The 23458-nt window shown below is 45.2% G+C and overlaps 1 protein-coding gene across 1 annotated transcript in view; it reads right to left on the bottom strand.

The window, feature by feature from the left end:
* INSR (insulin receptor) overlaps nucleotides 1-23458 on the bottom strand; it is a 140589-nt gene that overhangs the window by 35507 nt on the left and 81624 nt on the right. Inside the window, exons 7-11 of the mRNA XM_044270099.1 lie at nucleotides 18035-18161; nucleotides 6114-6367; nucleotides 4556-4723; nucleotides 2228-2429; nucleotides 1084-1361 (exon numbers count right to left, since the gene is read on the bottom strand). Of these exons, the coding sequence (XP_044126034.1) occupies nucleotides 1084-1361; nucleotides 2228-2429; nucleotides 4556-4723; nucleotides 6114-6367; nucleotides 18035-18161 (1029 nt within the window). The remainder of the gene's footprint in view (nucleotides 1-1083; nucleotides 1362-2227; nucleotides 2430-4555; nucleotides 4724-6113; nucleotides 6368-18034; nucleotides 18162-23458) is intronic.

The following is a 23458-nucleotide window of genomic DNA, read 5'->3' as shown; positions in this document are numbered from 1 at the left end:
TAAGTGCCATATACGGTAGTCATCTTGCAAACACATTCATCAACAGTAGCCAACTGTAAAGTGGTCAACCCCTTTAATATATCAGGGCGCACATACTATGTCAGTCATGCACTGACACCATGGCCCGATGCCGCCAGGCTTAGAGTGGAACTTCCAGTACTTTGTTCTACACTGGATGTGGATAATTTCCCCCTACAACACTCTTGAATGCAGCTCTTTTCCACTACAATTATTTTTCTAGAACAGAGACCAGGCAACACATTCTCCAAATCAAACCGCCCCAAAAATCTGACTGTTAAGACAAGTCGAGTAGCTATTCCATAAACATAATTCCTCAGAAAACCCATTTAAAGGTAATGTGTCACCAGAAATTGTATCTGCCAGTTAAAATTAGATAGTAGCAAACATCCATTTTTCTAATCTGTTTTTTTTTATTTATTTTTTTTATGTACATTTTTTTAAATCTATTTCCTGAACAGGATTATCGTGGCGGCCATCTTGCCTGAGCTATTCTTAACAGCATTTAGAAAGCATTAACAAAATTGCTTTATGACAGCTCCATGGGCCATAGACACAATGGACAGGAGGGGACCTCATTGACTTCTATAGGATAGTTTTCTAGGCATGTTCTGTGACCTTTGCAGACGTCATTGTACAAGGAAAGAATAGATAAGCTGTGATATCACCTATAGTGAATGGTGGATCCTGTCTTATCTATACACAGAGGTGATATCATTACAGGCAGGATCAGAATGACAGATAAGCAGATAACTGCAGTAAAGTGATCTGTACAGACCAAGAAGTGGTGCCGATTATTAGTGGCCAGTGCAAAAACTGCAGCATTTTTGGTTATAGTTTAAATATAAAAAGTGACATGGGAAATTAAAAATAACATCATCAAAAATATTTAAAATGACAGCAGGTCATTTTCTGATGACACATTCCCTTTAACACGGTTGAAAGACTAGTACATAGTACAATGCAGATGGCCTACGTAATCTATGATATAAAAATAGTAATAGTAAAATTTCAGATTTATTACAGTCTGACAAACAGCAACTTAATCCTGCATGGGTGGCTCACCTTCTGGCATGGTTCTGGCACTGACATAAGCAGCTACACTACAGCCAAAAAGTGAAACGTCATGGTTGCAGGCGTGGATTTCAATTCGATATGCAGTAAAATGCTTCAGGCCAGAAATGGCAAAAGACTCCTTGAACCAGACCTTCTGAGAATACTTCTTGGGCTCGAGGTCATCAGGTGCTCCAGTTGAGGTTGCATTAAATAAAGGGTTGGGTGTCACTTGATCTGACACTGTACCGTTGGCAACACCAAACGTGTCTCTGCGTTTTCTAGAAGGTCTGTAGAATGAAGTAAAACAGAGGTTCTTAAAATTAATTTTACTTCTCAATCGTGCAGCCTTCAGACCTTTTTATTTGTCTTTCCCACAAAACTGCATTTACCATGTATCCACATGGTACCTGATGAATATATAATCGTTGGGGCTCCACTGATCACTTGAACTGGTTTCCGGGTTCCCCCAATTCCTACCACAGTGAGAAGGAGTTTAGCTGGAATACCTTAAAAAAAGGCCGTCAGGCTCCCAAAAGTTGCTGTGCGTTAGCTACCTTTTTTTTTTTTTTTTTTAGTGTATTCACGTGGTCAGCTAGTGTGCCAGGTGGGCAAAAAACATGCAGCAAAAATAGCATGTGGTATACCACAGAGCCCAAAAACTTCAACGTAAAATGTGCTGATTTGCAGCATGGTTTATGACCACATAGCACACTACCTGCCCATGTGAATAAACCCTTAAAAACCATGTGAGCGCTCGTTCCCGACAGTCTGGCCATCTAAATGTGCCACTGATCACTCGATGAATGAGTGAAAGGCTCGTTCATTGGGTGATCCGGTCTTTCATGCAGGCACCACCAATCACCGATTCTGGGCGGCAGATCGTGCTGTCTAAACCGCGATCTGCTGTCCAGAAACAAGGATTCTGTATGGGCACACGGGATCGCAATAGTGTACTGTGAAGGAGACCACTGCATGTAAATGTAGCAGTCTCCTTCACTGAGCGAGCAAACAACTGTCGAGAAGAAAAGCTTCCTTTCCGACAATCGGCTGTTCCATGGCCTGAGTAAACCCGCCTTAAGATTTGTCCATGTTTGGTCATTCACTGTTCTGTAATGACAATAAACTGGTCCAGAGTTCTTACCGTCAACCTTACCTTGGAATAAAGACCACATTGTGCAAATAATTCTCAAAGGTATTCCGGAAAGCCTGCTCAATCTGCTCATTCATAATCTGAGCTTCACTTTTTGGGCAGGAACAGCAAGCCTCATTAGAATCCTCAGTGTTTGTTCCATTGGGTTTAGAAACATCTTCTGTGTCTTGAGGAGGTGACCATGTCCTGGAGGGCAACTTTATCCCTGTGAATGTATGCACTAGTTTAGGAGCAGTCACGTAACAATGAATGGCAGGCCGAGCACATAAAGTGCCACTCCATTTATTCTCTACGAGACTGCCAGATAGCAGCGTGCTTCATACAGCTATGTCACAGCTAGAGTGACAGTGTGCATGCTTGACCTGGCATTCCATTCAGATATGGGAATAGGACCTCTGGTCTCCTGACTGGCGAGCCAGAAGTCAAATCCTCAGCAGTCAGTCACCTGAATGGGAGGTGAGCTACAGTAAGCCGGCAAGGCAGTGGACAGATCATACGGCTTCCGGAAGCTTAGACACCCACTGATCTGATATTGATTCAGTATGTAAAGACCATATAAAGTATATATAACATTATATATTTTCAGGGAATAGTACCCTGCACAGTGCCACCCCAGTCGACTGGTTGAGTAGACCACTGCAGTCACCTCCATTCACTTGCACGTGTTGTGTTGCAGCTCTGAATCAGCATTGAGGCCCCAGCATTCTCAGGATCATGGAGGTCTCAGATTTTGAGCCACCGCCATATAATGAAATACAGTGGCATAATGTTGGTGACCTATCCTCAAGACAGGTCATCAGTATCAGATCGGAGGGGTTCAGATTTCTGGCATCTCTGCCAATCAGCAGTCTGAAGGGGTTGCAAGCACTGCTTCCTCTTCAAAGTTTACCTGCACGCCATGTCCTTCTTAGCGGTGGTTCACTTGAATGGGACAAGCAGTTGCAATTACACTGCACTGCCACTATAAAGAAAAGGCATGCCAAGTAAATAGTGAAGAGGAAGCAGGGCTTGCAAAAGTGCCACAACCCCTTCAAACAGCTCATTGGCAGGGTTTTATTCAGACTATATAATAGAGATGTGACTTGACATTAAGATTACATTGGTCCCTCAAGATACAATGGCCTCAGGTTACAATATTTTAAACATACTGACGCATTGTAAATTGTAACTCATCATACAATGTCTCAGACTCAGATCCAACCAATCATGGCCACTTCTCTGGTAAAAAAAAAAAGCTGGATTAGGCTACTTTCACACTCGCGTTTGGTGTGGAACAGTCATGGATCTGCACAGACGGATCCGTTCAGATAATACAACTGCATGCATCCAGCCTCAGTTGCTAGTTAGCAGATATTCCTGACTGTTATATTTGAGGACTTGTTGCTTTGGAATAGATTAATCAGGTTACAATGGTTTCAACATACAATGGTCATACTGGAACCAATTAATATTGTAACTTGAGGGACCACTGCACTTTGTGCATTGTGTTTAGAAATGAGCGAATTTCACATTACGTTTGGTGGTAAAGCAATTCTATGACTGAATCCCTTTAGAGGCACTGTTATTCATTCCGTCATAATTGAAGTCTATGGGCTGCAAAACGGATCTGTCCTGTTTCCGTTATGCAGGGGAGTCCTCCCCTACATAACGGAAACAGGACAGATACGTTTTGCAGCCCATAGACTTCAATTATGACGGAATGAATAATGGACTGCCTCTAAAGGGATTCAGTCATAGAATTGCGTTATGGTCCAAAGATACGGAATCCATAACGCAATTCACCTTTTAAACACCAAACGAAGTGTGAACGAATTTCCTAAGCGGAAATTCGCTCATCTCTAATTGCGTTGGTATTTTTGCTCATTGATGTCTGCAGTATGGGGTCTGTATGTAATTTTTGAGTTCTGGTGGTCAAAAATCATTGTGGGCACTCAAACAATTTTGGAGTCTAGACTCCAGCATCAAGTTTGGGATATTATGGAGTGCATAGTCTAGAAAAGGGTTAAAGGAGAAGGTTCATGAAATGTTTGGGTCTTCATGGTTTTTGGGTCAATGCTGATGTGCCATCCATACTGATTTCACATTATCATGACACAGTGGCTAAATGTGGTCTGTAGAAGTGATGTCAACATGGGTGACAAGACTGACATAGTCTGGTGACAAGCTGTATGGATAATGGGTTGTGGTTTCAGACTGGAGATTCCCTGTCCTGAAGACATTTGGTGAACCTCTCAGCTTGAGAATAATAACCACTGCAATGACTAACTGAAATAGGACCTTCACCCAAACAAAATGATGATGAATCATTGTAAGCATAACGAAAACACTTACCCTTAATACAGTAATCTAGTTCAAGTAGCTCACTATCCTCAGGTTGTTCCTGCCAGTACACCAAGTAGTGAGTGACATTCCCATTCCGTTCAGATGGTGGTTTCCATTTCAGTATTATCTGAGATGATGTGTTGGATATTGAGAATGGGTCGAGTGGAACAGAGGGTGCTGAAATTAAACAAAGCACATGATATGCTTATATCCACACAGAGGGGGTGCTCTCACACATGGGTTTTTGTTGGTGTATTTCTGCACTTTAGCGTTTTTTGTGTTAATAATGCCAGCTGCAGATATTCTCTGAAGGCCTTTGGGTCATATGAAACATAAAATAAATAAGTGGTTTCTTTAGATTGTAATTTGTAATTACGTGTATATACAAAAAAAATAAAAAAGTTTATAAATCCTGCCCTAAAGTAACCATTTTTTCCAAAGATCCTCAATACTTTTTTTTCTGTGGCCCTCCATCAATCGTTCTTCCTTAATCAAATTATCCACCACTTTCCTCCACTGTCTCAACGTCGGAGGGTCTACCCCCACCCATTTCTTAATTTCTTAAGTATAAGAAGTCTAGCTTGAAATAGCACTTTACAGAGAACCACTCGTATATCTCTATTTAGATTCAGATGTTTAATTGCCCCTAAAATGCAAATCACCGGGTCTTCAGGTATATAAACCTTCAGAATTAAATGTACAGTCTCCAGAATTTCCCTCCAATATCTAATCAACCTTGGGCATCTCCAGAAACAATGTATTAAATCAGCATTCTCTCCCCCGCATTTTAAACATGCATCCGAAACTCTCACACCCATTATCTTCAATGACCGTGGGGATCGATGCAATCTATGCACTACAAAAAGCTGGGAGATCTTATGTGAGCCCCTATTGGAAACCATTGAGTAACTTCTGAGGGCATCTTCCCATTTATCTTCAGTAAGAGATTGAAGTTCGTCCTCCCATTTTTTTCTAGCGAGTATTAGAATCCGTTTCTTTTTGATCTCCATCAATATCTTATATCTTCTTGCGGTTATACCACCCCTTTCCCCCTCTTTAGTAAATTTGTGTATTATATCAGATTTTTCTATTTTATATTTGTCCTCCTGAAGGGCTATCCGCAGGGCATTACTAAGCTGAATATATTTATACATATCTTTTTGGGGAATCCCAAACTCACCAACCATTGTATTAAAATCTTTTAATTTACCCTGTTCCAATATCTGACTAAGGTATTTTATCCCTTTTTTTTCCCAGTTTATATAGCTCTTAATCGTTTCTAATTCCTTAAGATTTATGTTTTTCCAAATGGGTGTAATTCGTTATTTGTAATTAGGTGGCGTGATTTGTCTTTATAGCTTCTTTTAAAAACACATGAATAAAACACAGGTGGGCAAAGACGTTTGAAAAATCGCCGTAAAGATTCTGCAAAAAACAGCAAAAAAACAGCCCAAAAAACACCAACGGAAATCTGTGTGTGTAAGGACCCATAAACTGATAACGGCTAGGTTTTAAAACACCTCCAAGACAATGTAAGAGAATCCACATCCCATGCACAGGTACTTACTAGTTTCGTTTGTCCTTATGTAGATGATCTCACTCTTTGCTCCATAGGGTTTTTCTTTATCATCTGAAGACGACACTAGAGTCTTGACAAACACTGCATACTGTGTCCAAGGCTTTAGATTAAGTAAAAGATGTCCTGGAGGGTTAGGTGTCTTGCCATCTGAAGTACGTGCTGGAGGATCCACATCAACCACTGTCCAACTATTGGATCCACATGCATCCTGGCCATCAAACTCTGTAACATTCTGATAGGGTCTTGAAAATGGAAGAAGCAAAAAGTACATTGATATGCAAGCAATTAATGCTGGTGCTGATAGGGTTGGGCGATATACCGGTTTTTCGATATACCGCGATATTAAAAAAACGGCGATATGGCGATATCGCCGTTTCCTAATACCGCAGTATATTTCGTGACATCATAGCTTTAAAAACTGAGTCCGCGGCGCCACTGCCCTCCCCCATCATTATCTATATCTACCAGCGGCTCCTCCTGCTTCATCAGAATGTGCTGTGACTGTCTCCGCCCACCGACCGACATCTAACGTCGGAATCAGGTGACGCCACCAGGCTGACACTAGAGCAGCGCAGTACATACATACTACAGCAGCAAGTGGCGGGAAAGTCAGTCAGAGAAGAACCCACACTCCGTCCGACTCCGACCGACCCCCACCCCCTGCGGAGAGAAGAGAGTCGACCCTAAATATCACAGCTGCCGGACGGGCAGCTATTAAAAGGTGCAATGTCACTCCAGTCCACTCTGCCAATTACCCCAGTTATATGTCTAGGCCCACAGCCCACTCAGTTCTTCATGCCTGCCAGTGACTCATCATGCGTCCCTCGACTCCCTGCAGTACCTCCCGGCTCCCCTATGACATAAGCATGACCAACAAGAAGGAATTATGGTGGTGGCAGCCTGGCAGGCAGGTGACAAGTCACAGTCACACAGGTGGCCATAAGACATGGGGGGGCAGCTGCTGCCCCCCAGCTCCATACTCTAAGTAATGTCTCCTTTTGTGTCTCCTTGTGGCTGCCCCCATACAGTATAACGTCTCCTTGTGGCTGCCCCCATACAGTGTAACGTCTCCTTGTGGCTGCCCCCATACAGTGTAACGTCTCCTTGTGGCTGCCCCCATACAGTGTAACGTCTCCTTGTGGCTGCCCCCATACAGTGTAACGTCTCCTTGTGGCTGCCCCCATACAGTGTAACGTCTCCTTGTGGCTGCCCCCATACAGTGTAACGTCTCCTTGTGGCTGCCCCCATACAGTGTAACGTCTCCTTGTGGCTGCCCCCATACAGTGTAACGTCTCCTTGTGGCTGCCCCCATACAGTGTAACGTCTCCTTGTGGCTGCCCCCATACAGTGTAACGTCTCCTTGTGGCTGCCCCCATACAGTGTAACGTCTCCTTGTGGCTGCCCCCATACAGTGCAACGTCTCCTTGTGGCTGCCCCCATACAGTGCAACGTCTCCTTGTGGCTGCCCCCATACAGTGTAACGTCTCCTTGTGGCTGCCCCCATACAGTGTAACGTCTCCTTGTGGCTGCCCCCATACGGTGTAACCTCTCCTTGTGGCTGCCCCCATACGGTGTAACCTCTCCTTGTGGCTGCCCCCATACAGTGCAACGTCTCCTTGTGTTTTTTTCTTTAAAATGGGTATTTATCGCGATATATATCGTTATCGCGATACATTTTTTAATATCGTTATCGTCTGAATATTTTTTCTATCGCCCAACCCTAGGTGCTGATTAACATATACAATAGTAGATGATCTGGTGGTACCAATTTAGACTGGGTTTACATGCTCTGGCCAAAGAATGTGGACGAAACTCTGACCTCCAACAGCACCCAACGGCCAGATGATTTTGTAGGCAAAACTTTGGCTTTACCAGAACATTTCTGCAGTTAAAAGCCGCAGCCACAGCATGTAAACCCGGCCTAAGTCACAACAGTGTGCCGGCTGATCCGTGTATTGGGGAACGCAATTTGCAATCCCCAATGCACGGGCACCAGCAGATGGATCCAGACCCATTGAACTTGAATGGGTCTGTGATCCATCCACACCGCAAAAAAAAATAGAACATGTTCTATTTTTTGCAGTACGGAGGCACAGACAAACACCATGTGCCGCCATTCCACAATGCTCGTTCCAGATTGCTGATCCATTCAAGTGCGGGCCGCAATACGGGCATGGCCAGGCAGTGTATGAGGCCTAAAGAAAACTAACCTAAATAAAATTCACACATTTACAAGGAATTCTTAACTTCTGCTTCCGCTATAAGGGATTGGGGAGTAGAAAAACCTATTCTTTTGGCTATGAAACTTACTGTATATCTAATAGTATACAAATGGCAATTTACCAAAAGCAGCAAGCAAAACCTGGGACACCATTAGAAAAATATACTATACCGATACCCCAGACAAGTACACCCCTCTCTCCTATAACTAATTACATCCAGGAAACTTTACTGGAAATGCACAACGGCAGATCTGCTGAAGACATTGCTGATTGTCTCATTCAATGAGGGCTTGCAGAAATCCACTGTGCTTGTTAAAGAAACAACCACAAGGTATTTTAAATTGTTCAACAGAAAGAAAAAAAAAAAACAACACTTTTGTACAAAAATTTTCAGGGGAAACAATGGCTTAGTGCCAACAAAACATCTAAAGTGAACATGACACTCCCCTTTCAAAGCTTTATATAGCTACATTGACCTTGATAAATGCCTCAAGTTATGGACTATATGGTTGGAGCACCATCCAAGATCCTAAATCTACTGTACTTCAATCCTCAAACCACTCTAGATGCAAATGTGAGATCTACCCAATGCAAATCCTTTAACCATCAAAGGAGGTTTACAAACGGATCCCCCCCAAACAGGTGGCAGATAGAAAGAGGACCAGTGTGTGCAATGCTGGCTCATCATTACTGACATTTACTTAACCACTTCAGCCCCGCTAGCTGAAACCCCCTTCATGACCAGAGCACTTTTTACACTTTGGCACTACATTCCTTTCACCGTTTATCGCTCGGTCATGCAACTTACCACCCAAATGAATTTTACCTCCTTTTCTTCTCACTAATGGAGCTTTCATTTGGTGGTATTTTATTGCTGCTGACATTTTTACTTTTTTTGTTATTAATCAAAATGTAACGATTTTTTTGCAAAAAAAAGAAATTTTTCACTTTCAGCTGTAAAATTTTGCAAAAAAAACGACATCCATATATAAATTTTTCGCCAAATTTATTGTTCTACATGTCTTTGATAAAAAAAAATGTTTGGGCAAAAAAAAAAAATGGTTTGGGTAAAAGTTATAGCGTTTACAAACTATGGTACAAAAATGTGAATTTCCGCTTTTTGAAACAGCTCTGACTTTCTGAGCACCTGTCATGATTCCTGAGGTTCTACAATGCCCAAACAGTAGAAAAACCCCACAAATGACCCCATTTCGGAAAGTAGACACCCTAAGGTATTCGCTGATGGGCATAGTGAGTTCATAGAACTTTTTATTTTTTGTCACAAGTTAGCGGAAAATGATGATGATTTATTATATATATTTTTTTCTTACAAAGTCTCATATTCCACTAACTTGCGACAAAAAATAAAAAACTTCTAGGAACTCACCATGCCCCTCACGGAATACCTTGGGGTGTCTTCTTTCCAAAATGGGGTCACTTGTGGCGTAGTTATACTGCCCTGGCAATTTAGGGGCCCAAATGTGTGAGAAGAACTTTGCAATCAAAATCTGTAAAAAAAAAATGACCGGCGAAACCCGAAAGGTGCACTTTGGAATATGTGCCCCTTTGCCCACCTTGGCATCAAAAAAGTGTCACACATCTGGTATCGCCGTACTCAGGAGAAGTTGGGGAATGTGTTTTGGGGTGTCATTTTACATATACCCATGCTGGGTGAGAGAAATATCTTGGCAAAAGACAACTTTTCCCATTTTTTTATACAAAGTTGGCATTTGACCAAGATATTTCTCTCACCCAGCATGGGTATATGTAAAATGACACCCCAAAACACATTCCCCAACTTCTCCTGAGTACGGCGATACCAGATGTGTCACACTTTTTTGCTGCCAAGGTGGGCAAAGGGGCACATATTCCAAAGTGCACCTTTCGGGTTTCGCCGGTCATTTTTTACACATTTTGATTGCAAAGTACTTCTCACACATTTGGGCCCCTAAATTGCCAGGGCAGTATAACTACCCCACAAGTGACCCCATTTTGGAAAGAAGACACCCCAAGGTATTCCGTGAGGGGCACTGCGAGTTCCTAGAATTTATTTATTTTTGTCACAAGGTAGCGGAAAATGATGATTTTTTTTTTTTCTCTTTTTTCCTTACAAAGTCTCATATTCCACTAACTTGCGACAAAAAATAAAAAATTCTAGGAACTCGCCATGCCCCTCACGGAATACCTTAGGGTGTCTTCTTTCCAAAATGGGGTCACTTTTGGCGTAGTTATACTGCCCTGGCAATTTAGGGGCCCAAATGTGTGAGAAGTACCTTGCAATCAAAATGTGTAAAAAATGGCCTGCGAAATCCGAAAGGTGCACTTTGGAATATGTGCCCCTTTGCCCACCTAGGCTGCAAAAAAGTGTGACACATCTGGTATCGCCGTACTCAGGAGAAGTTGGGGAATGTGTTTTGGGGTGTCATTTTACATATACCCATGCTGGGTGAGAGAAATATCTTGGCAAAAGACAACTTTTCCCATTTTTTTTATACAAAGTTGGCATTTGACCAAGATATTTCTCTCACTCAGTATGGGTATATGTAAAATGACACCCCAAAACACATTCCCCAACTTCTCCTGAGTACGGCGATACCAGGTGTGTGACACTTTTTTGCAGCCTAGATGCGCAAAGCAGCCCAAATTCCTTTTAGGAGGGCATTTTTAGACATTTGGATCCCAGACTTCTTCTCACGCTTTAGGGCCCCTAAAAAGCCAGGGCAGTATAAATACCCCACATGTGACCCCACTTTGGAAAGAAGACACCCCAAGGTATTCAATGAGGGGCCTGGCGAGTTCATAGAATTTTTATTTTTTTGCATAAGTTAGCGGAAATTGATTTTTTTTTGTTTTTTTCTCACAAAGTCTCACTTTCCGCTAACTTAGGACAAAAATTTCAATCTTTCATGGACTCAATATGCCCCTCAGCGAATACCTTGGGGTGTCTTCTTTCCGAAATGGGGTCACATGTGGGGTATTTATACTGCCCTGGCTTTTTAGGGGCCCTAAAGCGTGAGAAGAAGTCTGGAATATAAATGTCTAAAAATGTTTACGCATTTGGATTCCGTGAGGGGTATGGCGAGTTCATGTGAGATTTTATTTTTTGACACAAGTTAGTGCATTATGAGACTTTGTAAGAAAAAACAAACAAAAAAAATATATATTTTCGCTAACTTGAGCCAAAAAAATGTCTGAATGGAGCCTTACAGGGGGGGGGGGGGGGGGGGTGATCAATGACAGGGGGGTGATCACCCATATAGACTCCCTGATCACCTCCATCATTGATCACCCCCCTGTAAGGCTCCATTCAGACGTCCGTATGATTTTTACGGATCCATGGATAAATGGATCGGATCCGCAAAACACATGCGGACGTCTGAATGGAGCCTTACAGGGGGGGTGATCAATGACAGGGGGTGATCAGAGAATCTATATGGGTGATCACCCGCCTGTCATTGATCACCCCCCTGTAAGGCTCCATTCAGACGTCCGTATGTGTTTTGCGGATCCGATCCATGTATCTGTGGATCCGTAAAAATCATACGGACGTCTGAACGGAGCCTGACAGGGGGGTGATCAATGACAGGGGGGGTGATCAGGGAGTTTATATGGGGTGATCAGGGGTTTATAAGGGGTTAATAAGTGACGGGGGAGGGTGTAGTGTAGTGTTTGGTGCGACTTTACTGACCTACCTGTGTCCTCTGGTGGTCGATCCTAACAAAAGGGACCACCAGAGGACCAGGTAGTAGGTATATTAGACGCTGTTATCAAAACAGCGTCTAATATACCTTTAGGGGTTAAAAAAAAATCACATCTCCAGCCTGCCAGCGAACGAATCGCCGCTGGCAGGCTGGAGATCCACTCGTTTACCTTCTGTTCCTGTGAGCGCACGCGCCTGCGTGCGATATGACGCGTTGATGCGTCCAGGAGGAACAAATCAACCACCTCCCGGACGCATCGGCGCGTTAGGCGGTCGGGAGGTGGATAAAGAAATGCTTATTCTTGTCCGCAAAATGGACAAGAATAGGACATGATCTATAATTTTTGCTGAGCCATGGAACAGAGCAACGGATGCGGACAGCACACAGAGTGCTATCCGCATCTTTTGCGGCCCCATTGAAGTGAATGGGTCCACACCCGAGCCGCAAAAAATGCGGCTCGGATGGGGACCAAAACCACGGTCGTGTGAATGAGCCCTAAGGGAAATATCTGCGCCTGTTCTGTGTTTAGAGCCGCACCTGGCGGCACTAATGAAAATCACTGACCGAAAGCAGACTGTGTGAATAAGGCATTAGGCTGGGTTCAAGCGAAAAAAAAACAAAAAAAAAAACCTTTTTGGTTGTGGAAAAGCCAGCAGATTTCATCCTCTTCATTGAGAAGGATGAATTCTGCAAGCGAAATCCACTGTATAAATTTAAATGCCGCAGATTTCAAATCTACAATACTGCAGCTTTTTTTCTGCAGTGTGTGGATACTGTACAACACTGTGGACTTGCCACATGAAAATACATGGCAGCAAATCCACAGCATTTCAGTCACATACCCTAAAACTGTATTTTATGTATATATACATAGAAGAAAAAAAGGGATAGATAGATTGCCATTTATTGAAAAAAAAAAAAATGAAAGAAAGAAAGGAAGGTGTTTACAGTAAGTGTTCTGTACATACCAGTCTCCCTCACTAGCAGGCTGTGAGGAGAGGGAGATGATAGTAAGTTATTGTTTACTCACAAACTTCTGCATAATTACTGTGACTGGATGTCACAGTAATCACATGCCCTGGAGACCATGCTGATTCTGGAGGCAGCAGGAGTCACAGAGGTACTATGGGGCTATTGCGATCTCCCTCAGCCCTCCCTCCCAAACAGCTGAGTGCTGTAACTGGATACTACCGAGCTCACATGTCCTGGAGACCATGCTGATTGGTCTCCAGGTGAAATCAGCTGCTGGGGGGATCGCTGCTGCAGTGTAAGTGTACCGATCTCCCTCTCCTGCCAGCACTAATGAGAGGGAGACAGTACAAGCATGTCAGAGTGCTGTAACTGGCAATTACAGCGCTCACATGCCCAGGAGACCATACTGATCGGTCTCCAGGTGAAAGCAGCTGCTGGGGGGATCGCTGCTGCAGTGTAAATGTACCGATCTCCCTCTCCTGCCAGCACTAATGAGAGGGAGATGGTAGATGCATTTGTGATCGCTCTGACTGCTTGTCAGAGCGATCAAAAGAACAGAGACCAGGAAAAAAGGTCTCAGGGTAAAGCTCCATGTTCTTGGCTGTCAGGAGGCAGCTGAGTCACGGAGTTTCTGTGTACAGGGGCGGAGCACAGGGGGGAAAGCTGCAGGACGTTTTAAAACGTGCTGTCAGAAATAGAGATCCACCTCCTGGACGTTTATAGTCAATGGGCAGACGGGAGGTGGTTAAAGGAAATCTGTCACCTGCACCCCTCAAGAACGCAACCTAGCTTGGTACTTAAAGGGGCTTTCCAGGATTATTATGGTTTTAAACACACATATGCTCATGTAGTTGCTTACGTTATATACTGCTTTCCTATGCTTTTTCTTTACAATTTGGACTCCTGACCCTTTTTCACTCTGGTTTGTTTCCATCCTGTATGTAGTATTTTCTGTTTCTGTATCCAACCAAACCCATGATGCATTTCTCCTTTCTCTGCCACTGAACCAGGCAAGCCCCTACCACCACCCAGCTAGTTACATAGACACTCCCTATCACTGCCCCTAACACCCAGCTAGTTACATAGACACTCCCTATCACTGCCCCTAACACCCAGCTAGTATATATCTCCTCCCACCCAGCTAGTTACATAGACACTCCCCTATCACTGCCTCTAACACCCAGCTAGTTTATAGCTCCTCCCATCCAGCTAGTTATATAGACACTCCCCTATCACCGCCTCCAACAACAACCAGCAAATGTATAGCTCCTCCCACCCGGCTAGTTACATAGACACTCCCCTATCACTGCCTTAAACACCCAGCTAGTTTATAGCTATTCCCACCCAGCTAGTTACATAGTCACTCCCCTATCACTGCCTCTAATAACGCCCAGCTAGTTAATGGCTCCTCCCACCCGGCTAGTTACATAGACACTCCCCTATCACTGCCTTAAACACACAGCTAGTTTATAGCTCCTCCCACCCAGCTAGACACTCTCCTATCACTGTCCCCAACACCCAGCTAGTTTATAGCTCTTCCCACCCAGCTAGTTACATAGACACTCCCCTATCACTGTCCCCAACACCCAGCTAGTTTATAGCTCCTCCCAGCCAGCTACATAGACACTCCCCTATCACTGCCTTAAACACACAGCTAGTTTATAGCTCCTCCCACCCAGCTAGAAACTCTCCTATCACTGTCCCCAACACTCAGCTAGTTAATAGCTCCTCCCACCCTGCTAGTTATATAGACACTTCCCTATCACTGTCCCCAACACCCAGCTAGTTTATAGCTCTTCCCACCCAGCTAGTTACATAGACACTCCCCTATCACTGCCTTAAACTCACAGCTAGTTTATAGCTCCTCCCACCCAGCTAGAAACTCTCCTATCACTGTCCCCAACACTCAGCTAGTTAATAGCTCCTCCCACCCGGCTAGTTACATAGACACTCCCCTATCACTGCCTCTAATAACGCCCAGCTAGTTTATAGCTCCTCCCACCCTGCTAGTTATATAGACACTTCCCTATCACTGTCCCCAACACCCAGCTAGTTTATAGCTCTTCCCACCCAGCTAGTTACATTGACACTCCCCTATCACTGTCCCCAACACCCAGCTAGTTTATAGCTCCTCCCACCCTGCTAGTTACATAGACACTCCCCTATCACTGTCCCCAACACCTAGCTAGTTTATAGCTGTTCCCACCCAGCTAGTTACATAGACACTCCCTATCACTGCCTCTAATAACACCCAGCTAGTTTATAGCTCCTCCCACCCAGCTACTTACATAGACACTCCCCTATCATTGTCCCCAACACCTAGCTAGTTTATAGCTCTTCCCACCCAGCTAGTTACAGAGACACTCCCCTATCACTGCCTCTAATAACGCCCAGCTAGTTTATAGCTCCTCCCACCCTGCTAGTTACATAGACACTCCCCTATCACTGTCCCCAACACCCAGCTAGTTTATAGCTCTTCCCACCCAGCTAGTTACATAGACACTCCCCTATCACTGTCCCCAACACCCAGCTAGTTTATAGCTCCTCCCACCCTGTTAGTTATATAGACACTCCCCTATCACTGCCTCTAATAACGCCCAGCTAGTTTATAGCTCCTCCCACCCTACTAGTTATATAGACACTCCCACCTGCGATGATTGCTTGTACTATACATTGCAAGCCAGTGTATAGGGATTTTTTACCAGCACTCTATTACATGCTGTCAGAGCTAAGGAGTAATGGGGGCAGCAGCATAACAACCGCTCGTGGGGTGCCAATAGGAGGACAGAGGGCCACCATCACTGTCAAACTGCTCAGTTGCCGCAGTCGCTATTAACCTCAGCAACCGCCGGCTTAAACTGCTGTTTTTTTGTTTTGTTTTTAAAGATGGCAGCGCACGTGTGTAATAAGGTAGTAATGTTTTTAGGGCCGGATGCCAATTAGCTGGTCCACCTCCCCATCCATGGAATCCCATTCTCATGTAGTTCTGGCCTCTCAGGGCTTCCATCAAATTGCCTCACAGCACTGAAGCATTGATGAAAGCCTGGCGCATGTGCAGTAATACTTGGAGGCCAAGGCAGAGTGAAGGAAATTATATTGTGCCTGCGCTACATAAGAATGTCAATGTTCATGTGCAGGATTTTATTTGGCCTTGGGGAATGAGGAAGCCTGTCAATTGAATTTGAGGGCATTGGACTGGCAGGCTGGATATGAATAGGCTGCACTCATCTCCGCTGAAGTGCGAGCATCTCCCCTCATTAGCACCTGGCTCCGGAAACCATTGCAGAATTATTCTCCAAGGTAAGAGGGGTCGGTGGCAAAACTTACAGGCATTGGAGGGACACGATTTGGAAGGCAGTGTTGGATGATATATTTGGTTAGGGGGTGAATTTATGGAGGGCAGGTTCCCTTTTAAGCTATGTAAAGAGCAAGCACATTGCAATGTCTTTCAGATTCCTTTCCTTTTGTCTTTATTCGAATTTCTAGTAGGAAACCATCAGGATAAGGCACATCATAATGTGCCTTGGGGTCCACTTACACGTCCGCAACTTGGGTGCGGACCCATTCATTTTCAATGGGGCTAGAATGGATGCGGAGAGCACATTATGTGCTGTCTGGATCCGCAATTCCGTTCCCGAAAAAAAAAATAGAACATGTCCTATTCTTGTCTGCAACTGCGGACAAGAAAAGTCAACTTTATTATAGGCCCGCGAAATGCGGAACACACATTGCTGGTATCAGTGTTTTGCGGATCCGCAATTTGCGGACCGGAAAACCCCTACGGACGTCTGAATGGACCCTTCCAGATGTGTGCATGGATAAAAATTATTCTGGTTTTAAAAACATACAGAGAGGTGTTGGAGGCAGTTTTAATCTTATGCAGATTATGCATTTAACTCCTTAATGACCAACTTTTCTTTCCTTTCCGTTTTTGCCTCTCCATGTTTAAGCAGTTTGGACTTTTTATTTTTTCATTGACATGGCTGTATAACGGCAAGCTTTATGTCGGATAAATTGCATTTTTATATTCCTGTCAGAGTACATAAAAATTTTATATACATTTTTATACAATTTTTTTTTTAGAGTTTCAAATCTAGAAAGAGCATTTTTGACATTGCCTTTTTTACTTTGATTACACTGCATAACCGGTTAAATGAGTTGTTCAGGTTATTCCATATACTACTAGCGTGGATACCTTAGTGTAGTGTTTTTTTTTTTTGCTTTTACGTAATATCTGCACAATAAAATTTTATGCTAAATAATCACCTATTTTTTTTAATGTGTTACCTCTACTATGCTGCTCTCACTGAGGGCAGCATATTATAGTGACAGACCCATGGATTTCAGTGGGCTGTCCTTTCTGGGCTAATATGCAGTACTTTTACAGTACTGACCGGTCGAACCTGCTGATGGAGACTCATGGGCTCTGACCTCCCCCATGACTGTCAGGTTTCTTCCCTGTTACACATAAGAACTGCCAGTCATGGTTAAGAGATGTTTCAAAAGTCTAATTTCCCTCAGAGCGTCTGTCACTATATTATGCTGCCCTCGGTGATGGCAGCATAGTAGGGGTGACAGGTTCCCTTTAAGGAATTACTGTCTAACAAAATTATTTTACACTTATCAAGCATTAGAAAACTTATGTATACTAATACAGGCTGTAGTTAGTGCAACACTTGAGTACCCTTACAGCAGAATTACAGAGCTTACAGTCCTGAGGTCCTTTCTAGGTCCCCAGGGCTGACTGCAGATGGCTTACCCAGCCTTTATCAGATCACTGGGACCCAATCAGAGGGGGAAATATCCTTCAATCATGCTGTGGTCACAGACTGCAGCCATCAAAGGGTTAACAGCTGGGATTGGAGAGGAGAAGACTGTAGAGAGAGCCCTTTGCTCCCTCTACAACAGTGATGATAAAAGACAGTGGGTGGCCTTTAAGGGGTTAAGATTTCAGAAATATAACAATGTACTCCGGTAATATCAGAAGAGCCAAGGACTAGTAGTTAAGACTTACGCTTCCTTATAATGAAAAATGAATCCCAACAAATCTCTGTAGTCTGGCGGCCAGTAGGGGTCCCATCTTATCAGCACCTTATTGTAGCTTGATTTTATGTAGTTGAAGCGCAGAACATCAGTCTCACCTGTAAAGCATAAGCAATGATGAACCATTATCAGTGGTATCTGACAAATTTGAGATGGGTTTACACTACGACACTTGTATGTAAAATGGAGATCAAAAATGGAATGTGAACATAGGCTTACACATACACACTAAAGACAACAGGGGAGATTTATCAAACTGGTGTAAAGTAGAACTGGCTTAGTTGCCCATAACAACCAATCAGATTCCACCTTTCATTTTCAGCAGCTCCTTTGGAAAATGAAAGGTGGAATCTGATTGGTTGCTATGGGCAACTAAGCCAGTATTACTTTACACCAGTTTGATAAATGATCCCCAAGGTGTGATTCGCATGCAAAATCGGGGGATACAAAGCTGCTGATGCAAAATGCACACAGCCTTTAAAAATGGTTGCCCAGGATATATATATATTTTTTTAAATGTGCACTGGTGTATATATAAACTGAATATGGACTGACACAACCTCTATTTTACCTGACTCCAAAATATCTGACATTCACCATGGTGGCGCCACGAACATAGTTACAAGCTGTCAAATAGCTGGAGAATTAACACTGACAAATCTGTGGGGCACATTTATCAAGAAGGGTGACATAACGTGCACTAAGAAATGTGCGCCATATTTATGAGACTTTTCCAATCTTGTTCTGCAAACTTAATTGCTGACCTGCTCTGTTTCAGTGCAAAATACATGTACACATATGACAGGAGGTGAAGCAAATATGTGGAATGTTTCCACTATGATAAATGACTTCAAATGTCTCCATTGTAATCTGCCTTTCTGATGCTGGGTTCACATCACTTTTTTTTATATGTTTAACGTACACAAAAAAATAATAAAGTATACGTTAATATATACTGTGGCATCAGTCACCATAGAGTTCCATTGTAAAAATAAATATATACGTTAACATTAGGGATGAGTGGTACCTTGGAACCGAACCAGAGTTCGGAAAAATTAGATTTTTGTAAAACTTACCTGTAAAATCTCTTTGTCGCTCTTCATTGGGTGACACAGAGACCGTGGGTATAGCTATGTCCTCTAGGAGGCGTTGACACTAGTAAAAGCTGTTAGCTCCTCCCCCGGCAGCTATACCCCCTCCAGCTTGGAGAGAGAGCTTCAGTTTTTGAGAGGCAGTAGGAGAAGCAAGTAAACCAACGAAAAAATGTGGAACAGCAGCAATGCCAAGAACCGAACCAGGTTCTAACCAGCAACAGCCACAACTGTGGCCGAACAACAATACTGGGTGGATATTTTACAGGTAAGTTTTACAAAAATCTCGTTTCCTCGCCCATATTCATTGGGGGACACAGAGACTGTGGGATGTCCTAGAGCGTCCACAGGGAGGGAAAAACACAGACCCATGGAACAAGCGCCCCTGTAGGTAACTAGGAACTGCCGCCTGCAAGACCAAGTGGTCCAAAGACGGCGCCCGCCGAAGCATAAGCATGCATCTGGCAAACTTTTGTGAATGTGCGCAAGGAGGACAGTAGCCGCCCTGCACAACGGAACTTTGAATCCTCCGAGTCCAAGAGCGCCACCACTCTGGTGGAGTGGGTGTGACACCGAAGGTACGCTTAAGCAAAAGCAGATGTGCAATTGCCACCCTGGAGGCCGCCAATGCCTCAGTGATGACAAAAAGGAGAGTCCGTACACCGGAAGGGACTGGAGGCTGGCAATGAATCGTCAGAGCCCTGACAACATCCAAATGATCTAACTCCCGTTCCCTAGGGGGTGAAGGGGAAGGACACAGTGATGGAAGGACAGTTTCTTCATTGAAATGGAAATCAGAAACCACCGTCGGAGAAAGAAATGAACAGGCCGGGTAACCGCTTATCCCTGTTAGAACCAGGAGGCTTTCTGCAAGACAGCACCCCAACCCGGACACCTGTCTGATGGGTGTGATAGTCACAAGAAAAAACTACCGTCCAGGACAGGAGTCGGAGTGACATCTCCCGCAAGAGTTCAAAGGGAGAATTCCGGAGCGCTGAAAGGACTAAGTACAGATCCCAAGGCGGTAAAGGAGGACGGTATGGAGAAACCGCATGTGCCATTCCCTGAAGGGAGGTATTATGGGCTCCGGGTGGGTCAGAGGACACTGGAAAGGGTACAAGTGCTGAACCTGGCCCATGAAGGAACCGAGGGTAAACTAAAAACCCGGAACCGAAGGATCCACCCCTGCTAAAGGGAAGCGCTCCACGTAAACGGTAAGTGGTCCACTAATGTCCCCCGAGCCTTGTGGGGAGACTGGGAAGCTGGCTGATAAATAACCGAGAAAAAGACGCCTGAATGAGGCATGACCAACCGCAATCCAAGGAATCAATACGTCGGATAGGTAGAAGTAGAGACGATAAGGGGTTCCGTCAGCGACCGTGTACTGACAGTGTAGTAACACTGCACGACAGAAATTTAGATCAGACCAAGATGGGAGCAAAATTCCTGCCTCGAGGAGATCCATCAACAGTCGTGACAGCACCCCCGCTCAGTCTGGCGTGGCGAGTCTCGTAGTCTAGCCACGGAAAATGCAGTGAAAAGGCATGACTACATCGGACTGACATGGCAGTCACTAGTCAAGTCTTCAAAGAGGTAGTTGTGGATACGGGTAGTACACCCAGAACCAACTGGTAGGAATCACCTGTAGAAGGGGGAATATGGAAAACGTCACAGCCAAACAGTTGTTCCGGATCAAAACTGGAAGAAAAAAAAACACAGAACCAATACTCTGCATCAACGTAGATGAGGGAAAGTAGTAACATAGGAGCTACCAAGGTTTGCGGAGTGGCCGTGAACCCTGAGCCAGATAAGGAAAAATCAGAAGGAAAAAAAAGTGGCAGGGCGAAGTACATTCCCCATTTGAGACTGACACTACACAGAATAAGCCACCGGATGATAGTGGCAGTGCCATACTCCGCCTAAGGAGGTCATGCAGCGTCCGCCACCGAATTTGGCGTTAGAAGAATAGTCACCTGACGAAGGAGCCATGCGGGGGGAACCAGAGTACGTAATGGCTACTCCAGGACCCCCGTACCGTAGGAGCCGAAGCGTGCCCCGCCAGCATAAACTGAGGGGCAGACTAGAGTCTGTAGAAGCCATGGTCTCATACTGCCCAGGGAAGGAGAGCTAACCTTAAACACTCCACCTGGGAAGGGCGTTGAACAGGAACAACCGCCAAGCCAGCGTCAGGGTAGAACTGAGGGATTGCCCCGCTGCAGCGACTGCGAGCGCTAGTACCAGCGTAAAATCTGCACCCGCGGAGGAGAATGTGCTGCAAAGCTAAACCAGAGTGCCAGCACAATCACTTCCAACATCAGGAATGGTAGATAGGGAATATAGAGTCAGTGAAACACTTGACATGCTGGAACGTAAGCACAATATTATGTGCCATGGAGTAAGCACTACATATTGTTGAGACACATTGAACAGTGGAGGGCCATGGAGATAGGGGACGCTAGGACACATGACCGACGCTGGGCAACCCTCTGAGAAGAGAGGTTGTCATATCCAAGTATAGAGAATAGGGCAAGGCATAAGGAGTCCCGTGAACCAGGGATAATGCCATAGCGCCACCTATGGAAGAAGGCTAATGCCTACAGTAAGTGCTGTCCCCAGTGGGAATCCAGTTCTGCCACCTACTAAAAGGAGGAACACCTACTGTCGGCACTGACAGTGCTAGTGCGTTAGACACCAATAGAGGGAGGTAATATCCAAGGGAGTACTGCATCCAGTAGTAGTGCAAATACTCCGCCTAAGGAAGGGGGTAATGCATACGACAAGTACTGCTGTGTACTTCGGAAGATCTCACCGAAAACACGGTAGAGACCGAAATACTGATTCCCCTCCCCCTCCTCCCCCAGACCAAACCTTTCCAGGGAGGGAGGGTGCGTCTGAGCGTGACCCTAGGGAGGAAAGGTGGGGGTGTGGAGGTGACCGAGGAGGAAATATATCCTGCTCTGGCTTGCTGCGTACAGTCTCACCTCTCAGAATCTTGCCCATGGCAGATGCAGGCTAGCCAGTGGGAGTTATCAACCAAACTACCCAGGGGTGGAATAGGAACTTCTAAAGGTTTACTCACCGGATTGCGCAGACGGTGCTTTATTAACCAAACGCCCCCGGAGGGAGCTTGGGGAGTCCGGCGATCCACCATTGGAGTGCGTATGCGGTGCTTATCAACCAAAACGACCCCGTAGGGTGATTGGGAAGGTCCAGTGGTCCACCATTGGACTGCGCCAGTGGAGAAGATCAACCAAACGACCCGGAGGTGAGTGGGAAGGTCTAGAAGTCCACCACTGGATTTGCGCAGGTGGTGCTAATCCACCAAACGACCCCTGAGGGTGCTTTGGAAGGTCCGGATGTCCACCATGGGATTGCGCAAGCAGCACTCTATTAACCAAAACGACCCAGAAGACTGGGAAGGTCTGGATGTCCACCTGGATTGCGCAGTCAGCGTTTTTATCAACCAAACGACCCAGGAGGGTGATTGGGACGATCCAGATGTACCCAAACGGGTTGCGCAGGTGGTGCTTATCAACCAAACGACCCCGGAGGGTGATTGGGAAGGTCCGGATGTACACAACTGGATTGCGCAGGTGGTGCTTATCAACCAAACGACCCCGGAGGGTGGTTGGGAAGATCCAGATGTACACAATTGGATTGCGCAGGCAGCGCTTGGCAACCAAGCGGCCCTAGAGGGTGAAAGGAAGTATCCAGCTGTACCAGAGGATTGTGCAGGCAGGGCTTTATCAAACAAACTGACCCCAGAGGGTGAATGGAAAACTCAAGGGTCCTCCTCTGACTGTGATAGGACCTGGGCCCAGTCTGATACATTAAAAGCTCCGCAGATATAAACCCATGAAATCCTGTACCAGCCTCAATAAATGGCTGACCAGGAGGGTTAACTGCCTGAACCGAGGGCGGGGCTCTGTGAGCTACTGTGGGAGGGGAGGTGAAGGCAAGGCGGGAAGAATTTGCGCCAGACCGCCCCCCTCCCCGGGTGAAGTGCGGGTCTGTACGGCCGGAGCACCGACGGCTGTGAAGACAGCGCCACATGCTGCGATCGGCCGAAGGGCAGCGCGCTCCCCAGACATAGCGAGTCGCTGTAAGTGAAGTCGCGTCGGACCGCAGAGAAATGCGCCCGCTGTGCACGCCTGCTGGGGAGGCCGGAAGCCGGGGCTGGACTGCACAGGCAGCATGTTGCGCCGGCCGGAGCGGCCAGAGCTCTGAGGCACTCTTAGGTGCCCACTTCCAGGGGATGATTATCGTTGGGGAGCGGAGAAAAGGGGGAGAACAGATATCCAACC

Source organism: Bufo gargarizans, chromosome 1 (assembly GCF_014858855.1).
Source record: "Bufo gargarizans isolate SCDJY-AF-19 chromosome 1, ASM1485885v1, whole genome shotgun sequence".
NCBI classification, from domain to species: domain Eukaryota; kingdom Metazoa; phylum Chordata; class Amphibia; order Anura; family Bufonidae; genus Bufo; species Bufo gargarizans.
Note: the sequence above shows the minus strand (reverse complement) of the source record. Positions and strands in the feature narration are given on the sequence as shown.